This window comes from Cynocephalus volans, chromosome 3 (genome assembly GCF_027409185.1).
Source record: "Cynocephalus volans isolate mCynVol1 chromosome 3, mCynVol1.pri, whole genome shotgun sequence".
NCBI lineage: Eukaryota > Metazoa > Chordata > Mammalia > Dermoptera > Cynocephalidae > Cynocephalus > Cynocephalus volans.
The window spans coordinates 133,681,482-133,700,929 of NC_084462.1; the positions used below are offsets into that span (position 1 = coordinate 133,681,482).

A 19,448-nucleotide genomic window follows, 5' to 3' on the forward strand; every position below is an offset into this window, starting at 1 on the left:
GATACATCACATCAACAAGCTCAAGTACAAAAGACCACATGATTATCTCAATAGATGCTGAAAAAGCATTTGACAAAATTCAACATTCCTTCATGGTAAAGACTCTCAACAAATTAGGTATAGAAGGAAAATATCTTAACACAATAAAAGCCATTTACAACAAGCCCACTGCCAGTATTACTCTGAATGGGGAAAAATTGATGGCCTTCACCTTAAGGACAGGGACAAGACAAGGATGTCCACTCTCACCACTTCTATTCAACATAGTACTGGAGGTACTGGCTAGAGCAATCAGGCAAGAGAAAGAAATAAAGGGAATCCAGATTGGAGAAGATGAAGTCAAACTTTCCCTATTTGCAGATGACATGATACTATACACAGAAAAACCTAAAGACTCTATCAAAAAACTCCTAGAGCTGCTTAATAACTTCAGTAACATTGCAGGATACAAAATAAATGCCTAGAAATCAGTAGCATTTATATACTCAAATAATGAATTAACAGAAAGAGAAATAAAGTAAGTAAGCCCATTTACAATTGTCACCAAAAAAATACAATATCTAGAGATCAATTTAACCAAGGAGGTTAAAGACCTCTACAATGAGAATTACAAAGCGCTTCTGAAAGAAATTAAAGAAGACACAAAAAGATGGAAAGATATTCCATGCTCTTGGACTGGAAGAATTAACATTGTGAAAATGTCTATAACTACCCAAAGCGATCTACAGATTCAGTGCAATCCCCATTAAAATACCAATGACATTCTTCACAGAAATGGAAAAAACAATCTTACCTCTCATATGGAAAAACATAAGACTCCGAATAGCCAAAGCAATCCTGAGCAAAAAAAACAGGAAGGAGGTTGGGGGATAATTGGAAGGGGACAAAGGGTACAAAAGCAATTTCTGGCAATGGGTATGTCCCCAATATGAATCTGGCCCCCACATCATGGGCAGGAGGGGGGATGATCAGCTTTGTATCTCATGAATATTCGAAATAAATAGATAAAATAATAACATTAGCAGAAAGAAGCCAGATAAAAAGAATACATACGATGGTATTTCATACAGAAAGTTCAAGATCAGACAAAATTAAAGTAAGGTGTTCACAGACACATGCTTAGATGGGAAAACTACAAAGAAAAGCAAGGCAGTTATTACCATAAAAGTGATTACCTTCTGCAGAGTTATACTGAGAAAAGTGCTGACAATGTGCTGTTTTCTAATTTGGGTGATGACTAAATAGGTATTCCTCAAACTGTATATTTATCCTTTATGCATTTTCTGATTGTGTGGTACACTTCACCATAAATAAGGTTTTTAAAGGTAGAGAATCACCTAGCAACCAGAGGAAATTGAGGGTGAAATTAACAATAAAATAAATCTAAAAAGCACTCCTAGGTCAAAACAAAATTAAAAAGTAAGAACACTGGAGACAAGGAGAATATCCTACAAGCAACAGGCGTGAGGAGTGAGCAGATTATATACAAGAAGTAAACATTAACTAGCTCCAGACTTCAACAATAACATGAAAAGCTACATGGCAATGATTTCTAACCTAGAATTTAAGATACCAACAAATTATCAATCAAATGTCATGGTAAAATAAGACATTCTTAGATATAACAAGATCAAAAATTTTATCTCTCACATATCCTTTCTCATTAAGCTTCTGTTGTATGTACTACACTAAAACAAGGGTATATATGAAGAAAGAGAGAAATATGGGATACAGCAAATGAAGGAATCAATACAGAAGAAAGGCTAAAGGAATGACCAAGATGAAATGAAGGGAAATTTTAAAGGTTACCAGTCCATTGGAGCAGGTCAGAAGGCTATGGGAGAAACTGTCTTAAGAAAATGAAATTGATAGAGTATCTAATGGGACTAGAAATCTTGAGAGTATTTAGACAATTGGTACAGAGTCCTGAGTTTGATAATAAAGTACACAGAAAACTACACATACAAGAAAGCAAGATAATTATTAACCAGTAAAAGCACAAAAGTAGAAAAGAAAAAATGGTTTAACTATAAATAGCATTTACAGTCATAATAATGTAAACTTTGAATACTGAACCAAACAAAATTAAGATATAACCACGGGGAGCAAAGGGGCAGAAAGTATATATGTGTGATAAGGTGTGTGCGGTTGGAGGGAGGTGTGTATATGCCTATTAAAGAATATTAAATCCTTACCTCCCATAATAGGAAGTCAACTGAAATACTCAAAACAGAAAAATAACAAAATAGCAATATAAGCATTTTTTTCTTTTTTAGAAACAGTGGTTATCTCTTGCAGAAAAAGTATTTGTCAAAATTCAACATCCCTTCATGAAACTCTCAGCAAATTAGGTATAGAAAGTATCTCAACACAATAAAAGCCATATTTGACAAACCTACCACAAATACTATCCTGAAAGGGAAGAAGCTGAATGCTTTTTCCCTTAAAAATGGGAACAAGACAAGAATGGCCACTATCACCACTCCTATTTAACCGAGTATTGGAAATACTAGCAAGGGAAATCAGGCAGGAGAAAGAAAGGGCATCCAGACTGGAAAAGATGAAGTCAAACTGTCCCTCTTTAGAGGTGGCATGATCCTATATATATAACAGCCTAAAGACTCTACAAAAAAACTCTTAGAGTTGATAAATGATTTCAGTACAGTTGCAGGATACAAAATCAACACACAAAAATTGGTAGCATTTTTATACTCCAACAATGAACTAGCAGGAAAAAAAAAAAAAAAAAATCGAGAAAGCTAGCCCAGAATAGTCACTAAAAAAACAAAATATCTAGGAATTAATTTAACCAAGGAGGTGAAAAATCCCCGCAATGAGAACTACAAATCACTGTTGAAAGAAATTAAAGAGGACACAAAAAGATTGAAAGACATCCCATGCTCTTGGATTGAAAGAATATTGTGAAAATGTCCATTCTACCCAAAGCAATCTACAGATTCAATGCAATCCCCATCCAAATACCAATAACATTCTTCACAGAAATAAAAAAACAATTCTAACGTTCATGTAGAACAACAAAAGACCCTGAACAGCCAAAGCAATCCTGGGCAAAAAAAATAAAGTCAGAGGCATAACACTACCTCATTCAAACTACACTACAAAGCTATAGTAACCAGAACAGCATGGTACTGGCATAAAAACAGACACTCGGACCAACAGAACAGGTAGAGAACCCAGAAATTAATCCACAAACCTACAGCCAACTGATCTTTGACAAGGCACCAAGAACATACATTGGGGAAAAGACTGCCTCTTCAGTAAATGGTGCTGGGAAAACTGGACATCCATATGTAGAAGAATGAAACTAGACCTGTACCTCTCACCATATACCAAAATCAACTCAAAACAGTTTAAAGACTTAAATATAAGATGTGAAACTATAAAACTCGTAAAAGAAAATGCAGGGGAAACACTTCAGGAAGTAGGACTGGGCAAAGATTTCATGAATATGACTCCCAAAGCACAGGCAACAGAAAGGAAAAATAAACAAATGGGATCATATCAAACTGAAAAGCTTCTGCACAGCATAAGAAACATCAACGGAGCACAAAGACAACCTACAAAGTGGGAGAAAATATCTGCAAACTATGCATCCAAAAAAGGATTAATATCCAGAATACACAAGTACCCACACAACTTAACAGTAACAAAATAACCCAATTAAAAAATGAGCAAAGGATCTGAATAGGCATTTCTCAAAGGGAAATATAAACAAATGGCCAACAGACACATGAAAAAATGTTCAATATCACTCAGCATCAGGGAAATGCAATTCAAAACCACATTAAGATATCATCTCCCCCCAGTTAGACTGGCTATTATCAAAAAGACAAAGAACAACAAATGCTGGCAAGGATGTGGAGTAAAGGGAACCCTCCTGCATTGTTGGTGGGACTGTAAATTGGTGCAGCCATTGTGGAAAACAGTATGGAGATTCCTCAAACAACTACAGATAGATTGACACATGATCCAGCAATTCCACCGCTGCGGATATACCCAAAGGAATGGAAATCATCATGTCAAAGAGACACTGGCATCTCCATGTTTATCGCAGCTCTATTTACAATAGATAAAAACTGGAACTGATCTAAATGTCCATCATTCAATGACTACATAAGGAAAATGAGGTATACATACACAATGGAATACTACTCTGCCATAAAAAAGAATGAAATATTGCCATTCCTAGCAACATGGATGAATTTAGAGAAAATCATGTTAAGTGAAATAAGCCAGGCACAAAAAGAGAAATACCATACGTCCTCACTCATAAGTGGGAGCTAAAAAATAAACATATAAATAAAAAAGAAAGAAAGAAACATACAACAATCACAATAATACGCTGAGGTTACCAGAGGTGGAAAAGGGGGAGGGGTGGATAGAAGGAATTGACAAAGGGCAATGAAAAACGATGACACTGTATATTGTCATAATAATTATTCTGATTTGAGCATCATTTATTGCACACAGGTATTGAAATTGGACTCTATACCCCACAGATATGTACAATCAACTATATTACAATAAAAAATAAATAAGCCAATAAGTAAAAACTGCAAAAAAAATAATTGTATCTAGGAAGGAGAAATTTTGTGTAAAAAGAGAAGGTACTGCTATTTTTCATAACAAGCCTTATACAGCTAGTTATCTTTTTATGTGCATGAATAATTTTGATAAAAATACAAACTAATAAAGAAAAATAATTTGAAGTAGGGAATGGGAAAGAGAAAGAACAAATGAAGGTGGAGATACCAAGGAAACACTACTCTTTGAAGAAGTTTGGATAAGAGTCTAAATAAGGCACTTAGAAATTCATACAGAACAAACAACCAAAAAGTCAGGCTTCATAATATACTTTTCTCATAAATTCAAAATAGATCTTGGGGAAATAAATATTTTCTCTCACGAATTATATTAAGTGAAACGAGTCAGGCACAGAAAGAGAAATACCACATGTTCTCACTTATTGGTGGGAGCTAAAAATTAATATATATATTCACACACACACAAACATACACACACACACACAAAAAAAAACAAACAGGGGGGGAAGAAGATATAACAACCACAATTACTTGAAATTGATACAACAAGCAAACAGAGGGGACATTGGTGGGGGAGGGAGGGAGGGAGGAGGGAGGGATGTTTTGGTGAGGGGCAACAATAATCAGCCACAATGTATATCGACAAAATAAAATTTAAATAAATAAATAAATAAAATAAAATAAAATAAATAAATAACAAAAACAAACAAACAAAAATTTTCTCTCACATGCTGCACTTCTTTAACATGAAAGAGGAAACTTAATTACATCTTAAACATAACTTCTACTAGATCAATAGAATAAAAGATATTTTCTCTTCAAATAAAATAAGCATTTATAATGAAAGTGTAGCAGTAGACTTAATAAGGCTGTTTCTTATAACATCTTTCCATAAAAAGCCAAGAGCCCTATTCAGTTAAAATGATTGCACATGAGAATTAAGCTAATGTCTAACTGGGATGCATTTTTTTCTGTGATTATGATTTTGGTAAATAACCTGCAAAGCAACTTTAACATCAAACATCAAAGTTTCTTATGCCAAACTCCTTAATTTCAAATATGAAAAGCCATAAAAACAAATATACACTGTTAAAATCCTACCCATAAATACTCTAATAGAGGACATCAAGATGATAATGAAAGATAACCATACTTTGCACTTCCACAATACTATCTCAAGCATCCTAAGAGACAGTAAACATAAAATTACCACATCAGAATAGACTCACCTATTTCTCTGAAAGACTAGCCAGAAAATCAGCAATTAAAATAATTTTCAGTCTTTAACAGTACATTAACAAGTCATACCTGTACTTTAGTTACACCATATTTTCAAATTGCCAGAAAGTATTATTGCCTAACACATGAGGGCACTTTGAAAAGTCTGCAGAAAGATTTGTATTATTCTTTTTCAATTCTATTTTTCTATGAATTTTTAAGTGCCCTCTAAATAGAACAGCCATAATACTATAAATCATCTATAGACACACATAAAAACATTTTAACTTTAAGTTACTTTTTACCCTGATAAACACTACATTTGACAAGTTACAGAAATGTTATTTCTTAATTTATATTTTTCAGTTTTCCATATTCACAATCACATAAAAAATCTTGCTAGTACATTTGCTCAATCATCTAACATTTGAGTTGCAGGTACAATGTGGAAATAAATCCCTGTGGCTACACAGTCTGACATTTATTTATATCAAGTTCTTCATTCCATTGCCAATATTTCTACAAGGATGCAAATGCCTCAAATATCAATTTAGAATACTGGAAAGTTTTTCATTATAAAAGAGTTAAAATTCAATTTAAAAAGAAAAATATATATTTCATTCCAAAGATACACACTAAAACTACAAAATATTACTCATAAAAATTGACAAATAAATGAAGAGATAAATTTTATTTATGGGACGACTCAACATTGTTAAGATGTTAGTTCCTTTCAAATGATCTACAGATTCAACACAATCCAATAAAAATTTTAGGAGGCTTTTTTGTAGAAATTGACAGGCTGATTTTAAAATTCTTATGGAAGGCCGAGCCCGTGGCGCACTCGGGAGAGTGCGGCGCTGGGAGCGTGGCGACGCTCCCACCGCGGGTTCGGATCCTATATAGGTAATGGCCGGTGCACTCACTGGCTGAGTGCCGGTCGCGAAAAAGACAAAAAAAAAAAAAAAAAATTCTTATGGAAATACAAAGGTCCTAGAATAACCAAAACAACTTTGAAAAAGAAAGTTGGAGGCCTCACACTACCTCATTTCAAGATATTTTTATAAAACTACAGAATCAAACAGTGTGGTACTGATGTAAGGACAGGCAAAAAGATCAATTGAACAGAATAGAGAATCCAGAAATAAACGCACGCATATACGAACAACTCATTTTTTATAAAAGCGCAAAGAATTTTAGCAAAGAAGAATAACCTTTTTAAATAAATGGTAGTGGAACAACCAGATATCAACATGCAAAAAACCGAACATACCATATACAGAAGTATCATACCAAATATAAATGGGTCACAGGTCTCAATATAAAACCTAAAACTATAAAACTTCTAGAAAAAAATAGAAAATTTTTGCAACCCAGGGTTAGGCAAAGACTTCTGACATGAAACTAAAGGCACAGTCTCTAAAAGAACAGATATACTGGACTTCATAAAAATTTAAAACTTCTGGTCTCCAAAAGTTAGTATTAAGAGAATGAAAAGACAAGGTAGAGACTGGAAGAAAATCTTTGTAGAGTATGTATCTGATAAAAGACTTGTATCCGTACTTAGAAAGAATTCTCAAAACTCAATAAGAAACCAAAAATGAGCAAAAAGATCTGTACAAACACTTCACCAAAGAAGACATACGAATGGCAAATAACAACAGCTCACTATCATTTTAGGGAAATGCAAATTAAAACCATAACAAGATACGATTATACAGCTATTAGAATCTCTAAAATTAAATTATCAAGTGCTGGCAGGACGAACTAGATCTCTCACATATTGCTGGTGGGAATGCAAAACTGTACAATCACTCTGGAAAAGTTTGACGGTTTTTTAAAAAGCTAAACATACAGCTACTATCTGATCCAATCACTCTCTGGTAATTAACCAAGAGAAAAGCAAATATACGTCCATACAAGGACTTGTACACAAATGTTCACAAAAGCTTATCTGTAACAGCCAAAATCTGAAAACCAAAATATACATGAACAGGTGAATAGACAAAGCACAGTATATCCACACAATGGAATACTACTGAGCAATAAAAGGAATGAACTATTGATACATGCAACAATGTGGATGAATTTCAAAATAATTATGCTGAGTGAAAGAATTCAGAAAAAAAAAAAAGAGCATATACTGTATGATTTTATTAGTATAAAACTCCAGAAAATGCAATCTATATTAATGGAAAGCAGATCAGTGAGTGCTTGGAATGGGGTGTGAAGAAGGTTGAGAGGGAGAATTACAAAGAATCAAGAGGAAATTTATGAGGTTGAAGAATATATGCACTATATTTACTTTATCAGTGATGGTTTCACTGATGTATACATACATTAAAATTTATCAAATTGCACACTTTAAATATATGTAGTTTGGTGTATGTCAATTATATCCACAATAAACCTGTTAAAAATATTAAAAACATAATATTCTAAGGTAACATTTTTCTGATCAGGGTGTGTATAATCAAGTATTAAAACCACAGTTGTATACTATAAACTCATTATGCTCAGGAAACCATTCTTTGTTTTTGGTTTCCTCCTCCTATTTCCCTACCTCTTTATTTTTACACACAGGTAACCTAGTACCAAGTCATGAAAGGCACAGTCCCTTGCATAAAGAAAGCACTCAGTAAATACTTGTTAAATAAATAGATTCATGGTAGTAAACAGATTTCTTGGCCTCACTGAAATCATCTGAAGACTGGGAAAAATTAAGAATTCCACAAAATTTGGGTTTTTTCAACTGGGTATACACCTGGAGACTCAGTTATACCATATATTATAAATAAGAAAGACTGTCACTCTATGCTCCTCTATTCCCACTGTATATTAATATTGACTACTCACAGTCTGTATTTTTAATTAGGTGCTTTCTCAACAGGTTTTTAAATGTAGATTTATTTAAAATGCAGATAACTACAGGCCTGGAATCTCATTCCATTTAGCTTAATATTAGGTGAGAGCTTACTATTAAATAATCAAATATGTACAAAACACTATTAGCTGAAGCTAAAATTTTTGTCAGCAAAATTTTCCTTGAATGAAATGAAATGGCATATGATCTATAAACACCTTCCCATAAAGGCAGGCAGTTAGCCTGTACTGCCAAGAAAATACAGGCTAGGCCAATGGTTCCCAGCTGCAGAGCATTTGGAAGTCAGTATTCTTTGCAGAACATGAAATATTAAGACACTTATATTTCACCATAATTAGCAGAAACAAAATAAAAATGACTATAAAACTTTAAAATCAAAACTATAGGCACATTTTTGTAAGAAAAGACAAAAAGTACAATAAGCAGTTTTCCCTCTATATCTCCTGTTCATTAATTTTACAATCTTCCACTACTCACTAGCAGGTAAACTGTGGCAGGAAGAAAAACTTTAAGAAAAATTTATGAGAGAAAAATAAAATTGAAAAAAAAAAAATATTGTTTTCTTTCCCCGTGAACTGGAAAAAGATCACAATTACTAAATTTGTTTTATTCAAAGTTTAAGAATCCCTGGGCTGAACACTGACATCCGTCAGCATATAACCTTTCAAGCTACCATATGTTCTCCTTCTTAAATATGATCTTCCTGACAAGGTACCTGCACACAAGGAGTAAAGCAGGTTCTCCTTTCCCACCACTCCTTTCACAATTGCCTTCTTCCACTTTACTGAAGAAAGGCAGAGCTCTTACTTACCCTGAACCTCACTTTGGTATGCTGTTCTAGAGTGCAATTAATTCATTAATTCTAGGACACTAAGCAAAGAGACAATTATAAATATTTTCATTTAAATACCTTGCGTCTTCCATCCCCTAGCCTACTGTCAAAAAAATGCATCCTCCGGAGGGGACAGGCCCATGAAAACAAAGAAAGGCAATATAACATTTCGTTCAGGGAAAAAAAATTCAAAGCGAGTTTTCACACCTTATCTATTTTCTATCTTACAACTTGAATTCAGAAGTGAGATGACTGGCATGTGACATGTATTAACAAGGAAATGAATTCTGCCAATAATCACATGAGCTTGGAAGATAAACCCAAGTCTCAGATTAGACCGCCACCCCAGCCAAAATCTTGATTTCAACCTTGTGAGACCCTAACCAGAGAATCCAGTTAAGCCCTGCCTGGACTTCTGACCTACAAACATTGTGAGCTAATTAAAGGGTGTTGTATCAAGCCACTATGTTTGTGATAATTTGTTAGCCATCAACAGAAAACTAATACAATAAGCTAGACCCATAGCTTCATATGACACATATGGAGCTATGTGTCTAGTTTATTGTATATGTTTTTAAATGAAAACATATTTAAAGAATGTGATGAGATAAAATGAATTTTATCCATAAATGTTATCTTAGCTAAGGTATACTGAAATCTATACTGTTTTTATTCTCCCAATCTTTCTTGAATATATTGGTTTGAACAAAGTACCTCTAAGTAAAGAAGTAAAAAAGTAAGAGTTACAATTATGAGTTATTTGATATGTCCTAGAAAAGCTAGAAATGAAAAAGCAAATGACTCTAAAGACCAAGTAACAAATTATTTTGCAAGTCAGGTGGAACAAATTATTTTGCAAGTCATGTGGTTTCCAACTTTTTGCTTTAAACAAAATTGAAGTAGAACCTAATTGAATTGCTGGCTGATAGAGCATTAAGAATAATTTTTGATGATAGATTTACTACATAATTTTTGACATATAATTTGAAAGAAGTTTAAAAAATTGAGTTTGACTGCTTTAAATTGCTCTTCTATTTATGTTAACAAGAGTTCTTGGGGGCTTACATCTATAAAAATGGAAAACAGGACAGAACTGATGCGAACTGTGATTCATCCCAGGAAGACCCTATCTCATTCTAGAAGTTATATTCACCCACGAAACATGAACTAATTTAAAAACAATGTTAAACAGGTGCACAGATGTTACTGAGAAATATATACTCAATAAGGCTTTAAGATTATTCATTATTTTTCAAAATGTATGGCATTTATGTTGCTTTGATTAGCTACGTCCTACTAATAATTCAACTCAAAAGAAGGTTTTAAAGCTTTATGGTTGAAGGGGAAGCTTTTTAAATTCAATATATACTTTTTTGTACATATTGCCACCAAATATAATTTATTTATTTTATATTTATTATAAATAAATAAAAATATTTATTATAAATAAAAAGAATATGATTATGTGGGGAAAGTAAAATAAAAAATTCACATTAAAAAGAACAATGTAGGGCCGACCCCGTGGCGCACTCGGGAGAGTGCAACGCTGAGAGTGCGGCAGTGCTCACGCTGCAGGTTCGGATCCTATATAAGGATGGCCGGTGCGCTCACTGGCTGAGCGCAGTGCAGCCGGTCACAAGAAAAGACAAAAAAAAAAAAAAAAAAAGAACAATGTAAAATTTCTAACTGTTTAAGAAGCACTTTGTCACGTGTATTTTTAAAAATGGTGGTAGGCATCAAATTATTTTGGTATTTAGATTCCACTAGATACATTTAAAAGACTAATGGAACTGTTTTACTTTAAAACATCAGTATTTGACACATATAATATTATATCCTCTGCAAATACTTTAACTTAAGATGAAAAATTTTAGATTTCAACATAAAAATATGCAAGTTTTTCAAAATTATTTGGGGATACACAGCAAAAAAGTTAGAAAACTCCTAATTCAGGAAAAAGAATCAAGAAGACTCAGTGTTGATTAGATGTGGGCCTGGTGTGAAGGGTGTTCCAGGCAGAAGACATAACAAGTACAAAAGTCCTGAGACTACAGTTAGCCCTATATCAGCCAGCCACCAAAAAAAAAAAAAAAAAGTCCTGAGACTAGAACATGTGTTATAGGAACAAGGAAGCCAGTATGGGGCAGGGGTAGAGCAAACAAGGGACAGCAGAAAACAAGGTCAAAGAGGTAAAGAGGGGCAAGGTGCACCAGACTGTAGAGGACCTAGCAGGCCATTGAGAGGACTTTGACTTTTATTCTGAGAAGCACTGAGAGTTTTGAACAAAGAAGTGACCTTATCTATACTGTGTGAGAAAAGACCGAATGGGGCAAGAATAGAAGAGAGGAGACCAGTTAAGAGGCTATTTCACTACCCCAGATGAGTGATGATGACTTGGTTCCAGGTAGCAGAAGTGTAAAAGTACAAAATGGTGACTGGATGAAGCTATTGTTTGAAATAAAGCTAAAAGAATTTGCTGACAGATTAAATGCATGGTATGAAAAACGACAGGATTCAGAAACAACTCAAGATTTTTAGTTTCAGCAACTAGAAGGATAGAGTGGCCATCTACTAATACAAGAACTATTACAAGAGCAAGTTTTGGGGGGAAGAGAGGACGTTCAGCAATTGGTTGAGAAGCCTATCACACATCTATATGGAAGTATCAAGAAAGAAGTTGTATACCCAAGTTTAGGAGAGGGGTCTGAGTTAGAAATACAAATTTGGAAATCATCAAATATAGATGACATGTAAAGCAATGAGGCTGGTTGGGCTCTCCAAAGGAGTAAGTGTAAACAGAAATGGAAATTTAAAAACTAAGCTCTGGGGAGGTCAGAATGATGTGGTCAGGAAGATGAGGAGGAATTAGGAGGAATTATGGAAGGAGAAGACCCTCATGCGGCTTATAACACCAAGGTCAAGGGTTAAGATCCCCATACTGACCAGCCACGGGAAAAAAAAAAATAGAAAAGAAAGGAGAAGACCTAGAAGGAATATCCAGAGAGAGAAAAAACCTGGAGTTTGGTGTTCTGGAAGCCAAATGAGGAAAGAATTTCGAGGAGGAGGAAGAGATCAGCTGTCAAATGCTGCTAATGGGTCAATTAAGAAATAATTATAAAGTACATTATAAGTAAGAGATAGTGTTTCAGCTTCCAAAATGATTTAATGAAGAAAACCGGAGTACAGAAAACTTACTTAGAAGAGCTAATACTCAAATAGATCTCGATGTTATTTTCACTGTGCTGCTTCACTTCTACACATTAAAATGTGAAGTGTCCAACACTTTACACACTTGAAAAAGCTTTCTATTTACTCTCACATGTTTTTCTGTAAAAGAAGTAAAGAATTTTATGTTGTTAATTTTTAACATGACTACATGAGATAATGCTAAATGCACTGGTTCCACGAAAATTCCTTTCTTATTCAAACATGCAGGCTAACAGAGGATATAATCAAACTATAATTCCCTTGGAAGAGAGGCCACGGTTAATATAAAAGACATATACTTGATTTATGTCAAGTGGTAACACAGGTAATGCTTTGGATACTCAGCATAAAACACTTTAATGGAATATTACTGCTCCAAATATACTGTACCAAAATTAAACTGAAAATAGAAGATTACTGAATTACGGTTGACAAGGAGCCAAATGCAGCAAGTTAAAATGCATTACTTATGCTCATCTAGTTCTTGCTCAATCCCTTTGGTCAGTTCGGGTCATCATTAGTTTGGAATAATTCCAAATGGCTTACTCTAGTTCTACTGTCATACTTGAATTCAGTGGCTTTAAGAAATCCAGAACAGGCCTCATTTCAGAAAAATCATAGGATCTCCTATCAATGTCTGGCTTTCACTTGGAGTGATCTTTTCAAAAAGCAATTCTGATCAAATTAACCTAATTATTTTCCTCCATAAATCATAACCCTACAGTACTTACTATTCTCAGATGGAGACCTTAACTTGGTCTACCTATAGTCTGGTCTGCCACACTGGCTTCCTCTCCTCATTCTCTTGGTTCTTTAAAAAAAGTCATGTTCCCACCTTTCTCTGCCTCAAAGCCTTTCTCCCCTTTGTTAATTCCTACTGATCTTTCAGGTAATTGTTTACTTCTTTACTGTCTGTCTCTCTCAGGCCTTCAGGCCATAGCCGTACAGAACGTTAACTTTATGACAGCAGGGGTTTTTTACATCCTCAATATCAAGAATAGTGCCTGGCACATAGGTCACACTCACTAATATATTTGAATATATCCTCCAGAACTCAACACAAATGTTAATTTCTTAAAGAAGCCTTCTTTGACTCTCTTATACATCAGTGACACCAATTTTATTTTCTCAAATCACCCTAAACTTTTCTTGTGGGCCACAAGAAAGATCCACTGCAATCTCCTAAAACAAACTTCCAAGAGACATTGGCACAAAGGCAGAAACACTAGGATCTTTCATATTTCACAAAATTATTCCTGCATCATAAGTCCTTACCCTCTTTTTCCTTGCCATAGACTATTAATTTAGCCAGACATTCTCTCACACCTCTTGCCTTTTAGACAGATATCTAAGAGCAAATCGTCATAAGGTGGGGAAGCTGATATTTAACCTGAATCAATTAGACTCAGGAATGAAGTAATCCAACCAATTCTTTCTAGATCTCTCTGACATTCGTAACAATAGATGGTAAGATGATAAGACTTTTTCTTTTCCACAGCTAGCCTGGTGAAGAACACCTTACAGAAAAGACATCTACAAGGGAAACAACAAGGCCTAAAAAACCTGGTGAAATGATCTTAAGGCACATTTCCCATATAAAGAATGCTGATTTACCTCGGGATATAATCAAATAGCACATGCGCAAGGTATTAAAAGCATTTCAATAATACAGGTAATGAACTGCATTTACAAATATATTCCATGCTCTTTTTTCCCCCACGTAATACAATAGCTTCAATGTTCTTGGGGAGTAGTGGTGAAGGCATTTATGTTCCTGGCTCTTTTAGGGAAGATACATAATTTAGCAGTAATGGTAACAATCCATGTATTATCCATTAGTACTGTCATTTCACTCTGCTTTGTAGCTCTGTATGTTTTTAAATGCCCGGGGTAAGGTTCTGTTTTAAAAGTTAAAAGAACAAACAAACAAAAAAATTAACACATTTCTATTTCTGAAATTATTTTCTGATTAAATCTATTCTTCAAACTTTGTGTTTCTACATAATAAAATGAATACTCAACGTTGTTTTTTAAAAATCCCTTGCATTTTCAACATTGTTAATGGTGACTTTGACTTATACAAGTGTGTGTAAATATATGTATGTGTGTGCGTGTGTATGTGTGTGTGTGTATTCAGTTTTCACAAAAATTAGCCAAAACGTGAAAATAAGGAAAAGAAACTGGGTGTTTTTCAGTGCAGTGCTGTGCTTGAACCTTTGATTACTTCCTGTAATTGACTGTGCTATTTTACAAATCTATAAGATTAACTTACAGATTTTTGGATGGCACAGAAGTACATAATTTCTATCCAGTGGAAAAGATAACCCAAAACTTACTTTTATGTTCTTGTAGGCTATATATATATATTTATATATATATATATATTTATATTTATATTTATATTTAAATGTGTGTGTGTGTGGCTGGCCAGTAGGAGGATCTCACCCCTTGACCTTGGTATTGTAAACACCACACCACACTCTAACCAACTGAGCTAATCAGCCAGCCCTTGTAGGCTATTAACTAATCCTGTATCTAACCCAACAATCATTTTAATATTCCTTTATTAAACCTCCTATAAATAACTACCCCCTCAAATTTTCATAAACAGTGGCTTTAACATCTTACTAGTTCTCTTATTAAGTAATGAGTTGAAACAAAATCATTGACATGTCTTCATTTACACTTGCATGAGTCATGATTTTACCTTTCTGAAAATTATTTTAACAGTTTTGGAGGTTCCAACCACCAAGATGCCCAAGTGGACTAATCTGAGAGAATCAATTAAATTACATTGCTCCTTTCATACACACACAGATATTCCTTACACAACTCTGAGCTCAGAACTGCTCTCTCATTTACATAAACCAAATCCTCGAAATTTAGAATTTTCAGTCTATATGGCAAACAACTTTAGAGCAGGGCCTTTACTTTTTTTAATTCATCTTTGTATTCTTAGGATCCAGTATGGCGCCAAGAACCTAAAATGTGTTCAATAAATGTTAAATGAAAGAAAGAAGCTACAATACACCACATGTTCAATGGCAACACCAATTGGAGGAAAGAAATATTGCAGTCAAATCCTAGTAGTATTTGTAACTATCTGGTCAGCTGGAAGAAGGAAGCCAAACTGTAGATGCTCTGAATGTGAAAACAGAGCCTCCCTAGAAATGGCAGAAGTTCTCATTGTTCAAATGCATAGGTGGCAGATACATATCAGAATTTAAAATATCCTGCTAAGAAAGCTTGTTACAGCTCCTAAGAGCTACAACTCCAACAGGGTCAACGTTTCAGGTCTGTACCAGCCAGCTGCCAGGGAAAAAGAAGAGCTACAACTCTAAGCTACAAAGCTACATGTTACAATGCCCCAAATACCACAAAACTGGACATAATTCAAATTAAATTCACCAAAAATTTTCCAAAAATATGAAGTGTTTCCATGGGAATATACCTCAATTTAATAATAACACTAAATTGATAAACTAATAGAAAGTGCTTTTTGAGTTTACCTTAGAAGGCCAAATTTTTCTTAGATGTATTTATTTCATAAGCAAAGGATATACCAGAACTTGGAATACAACATAGCACCTGCAAGGCACCTAGTTCCAGGAAAAGAAACACAACATATAAATAAAAGCAAAGTAATAGTATCAAAGCAGTGGACTAGGACTGCATGCTAGTACTGGCTTTGTTTCCAGCCTAATCTGAAAAAGTAAATCTGTATGTGTGCATAAAGGTTTATTAGAATAGAAACTACCTATTGAATACCTACTGAATAAGTTATGCAACACATATTCAGATACTATTTGCTACCAGAAAGTACTAATGGGTATATACCTGCATCACACTGACAACAATATAGGCCTACCTGTTAACTGCATTCACACTTCTGTACGGTTGAAGGGATAATTACTATGTATTTCCCCCTTTGCTCTGAATTCAGGCCAGAGTTCATTATCACCACTCAGCACACTTTCCATTTCTTTCCCACTCCTTGTAGAACTGGACTGCACATGGAAGGTCAATTGAAACGGTAACTGTCTAGTTGCCCCTAGTCACCTCCACCAAGTTCTTTAAAAAGTCATGATTTGGTGTTTGCCCCAAGGGAAGCAATACCTCCTTGCAAGAGTTATGGATATAATGGAAAAAGTGAAACTTTGAATGCATGAGAAAATGTTTTTACCTTTAAAATACACTACATCCGTTCATTTATAGAAATTTAATGTATGAAGATTTATTTTCCAAGAGCAGTCTTTTAAATTAATGTTTATTTCTTCTTTATTATTTTGCACAAAATGCAGACGGGACTAAGTTTGCATCAATAGCAAAGAGAGCCCATGTTCAGCAGGTGTGATAGCTAACCATGCCATTTACAGTCTTTATATTTGTCTTGACCTTACAAATGTATTTATTATAAAAATGATGGTATGATTATTACCTAAATTCACAGAGGAAGACTGACACCATGTATAGGAGAGGTGCACCCTACCAATGCACCCAAACTTGAAAGACTGATTTGTATGAGCTGCCCCTTTTTTGTTCCTTAAAATGATTCCACGTTCTAAATCGCACCCAGTGAAAAAACTGGCCAAAATTTATAAGGGAAATCTCTTGTAAACAAGTAAGACACCTTTTGCAGGAAGTTGCAGGGGGGGTGGTGGTGAGTAATTTTACCTCAAGAACTGTAAAATGAATAAGAATATTATAATTCACTGACATTTCGCTCACATGTGAAACACCTCCATATCACAAAAAAAAAAAAAAAAAAAAAAAAAGCACTGCCTCATGAGTGAGTGGACACCCTTGAGAAGCAAATTGCCTAAGGACGACACCCCCAAAGAACTTAATTAAAAGTAATTATCCGGCCTGAAAATGTGCCTTTGTTTTAGAAACTGTCTAAATACCAGCGGGACTTTCTCGTGCCCGAATCCAGCCTGAGGACAACAAATTGGTCAACGGCGGAAGTTGCCTGACGAAATGACTGCAACATGAATTCCAGTTTTATGATCATAACAAAACCTTTCTTCCGGGACCAGTCAAGAAAAAAAAAAAAAAAAACTTGCGAAAACGTCCTTTTAGATGCAACAGGCAATTACGAGCCCCCCGTCGCCAGCCAAAGAGAAACAGCTCGGCCCTGGGGATTCGAGCCCTGGGAGGACTTGCTGCTCCCCGTTAGAAGCTCGGGGGGCCGCGGGCCGGGCACCCCGCCCGCCTGCCGCCCGGTTCGGCCGACGCAGCCCGCAGCCGCCCCGGCACCTCCCTCTGGGGCCCCGCGGCCGTCCCGGCCCAGCACTGACCTTCCGCAGGGCCGAGACCAACAGTCCCCGCCATTTCGGACTGTTTTCTTCGCTGAAGAACTCGTACGGCTGCGGCGCCTGCTGCATGGCCTCGGCGGCAGCGCCTCTGCATCGGGGGCGGCCTGACAGGCAGGGCGCGGGCCGCCTCGCCTCGCCGGCGGCCGCCGCCTCCCGCCCGGGCCGCGGCTACGGCCGAGGCGGCTCGGAGGCGGCGCCGGCGGGCGGGCGGGGGCCCGGGGGCGGCTTCCTCGGCCCGGGCGGCCTGGCCTCTCGCAGCGCCCGCAGAGGAAGCGCGGCGGCACGCGAGCCCGGGCGACCTCCCTTCTCGGCGACGCTGGCCCGTTTCTCGGGCGGCTCCTCCTCCTTTGTCTGGGTTCGCAGACCGGCGGGGGTACAGCTGGCCTCGCCCCTGCCCCGACTCCCGCTACGGCCGCGGCGGGCGGAGAGCGGCGGCGGCTGCTCGTCTCTTCATCGCCTCCTCCCTCCCCGCCCTCTCAACCGGCAACGCCACCCGGCCCGGCCCGCCCGAGTCACCTCCAGAGGGCCCTAGGGACCGACCGGGCGTGCGCGTCGGGCGCGCAAGCCACACTCTGGCGCGCACAGTGCTGGCCGCCACCGCCACCCTTTCAGCAACCGCACAGAGCGCCCCGGGGCCGCAGCCGAGCTCCGGGTCCCAGCAGTCGCGGCTCGGCCCGCCCCTCGGCCGGGCGCTCATTATCCCGAGTCGCCCGAGAAGTCCCGCACGGAGCATGCGCGCCAAGGAGCGGGCAGAGGCACCGGCCAGGAGCCGGGTTGCGGGGCCGGGCGCCTGAGGGTTTGGGGTTGGGGCCCCGGGAAATGGAGGTGGCGAGGAGTCCGCCACTCCCAGGGAGTTTGTCCCGGGCTCGTTCCACTCAGACTCCCCAACTTACTGACTGCTTTTTACGCGTACGTTTCCTCCTCCCGACCTTCCCAAGACAATCCTGACTCGGTGCCCCTCTTGGTGCACCTCGAGTCCCAGGACTGCAGTCGTGGGAGGCAGAATAGGGATGTGGAGAAGAAGGGACATTCGGGCTGGACACTGTTTAACGTATTTGTACTCTACATGGCTCCTTTGTGTGTGTGCATATATGTATGTGTATGTATACAAAGTGTATATAGTACATAGTTACTATATAGGAGATATTCCTATTTCATAGCGTGGTGGTGTGGAGACCAAAAAATGGTGCGTAGAAAGCCCTTAGCACACGGTATTAGGGCCTGAGGAGGCAGATGACAATGATGTTAATCAAGCTTGAACTTAAAGGCCCTTCACTTGCACAGACCCCTGTGTGTTCACAAAATCATATCGTTTTTATAAAACTTTCAAAAGATATTTTGCATTGTTTTCTTAATCACGTCCTCCAAATTGTGCAGACTTCAGGTCCTACAAAACCTGGATTCGCCCCTGGGACGTAGTCACATTC

The 19,448-nt window shown here is 37.1% G+C and overlaps 1 protein-coding gene across 1 annotated transcript in view; it reads right to left on the reverse strand.

Moving 5' to 3' along the window:
- The window catches only part of SOS2 (SOS Ras/Rho guanine nucleotide exchange factor 2), an 88,054-nt gene extending 69,880 nt beyond the window's left edge, over positions 1-18,174 (reverse strand). The window contains exon 1 of the mRNA XM_063090772.1: positions 18,004-18,174. Within this exon, the coding sequence (XP_062946842.1) occupies positions 18,004-18,090 (87 nt within the window). The 5' untranslated portion in view covers positions 18,091-18,174. The remainder of the gene's footprint in view (positions 1-18,003) is intronic.
- Between the last annotated feature and the right edge of the window lie 1,274 nt (positions 18,175-19,448).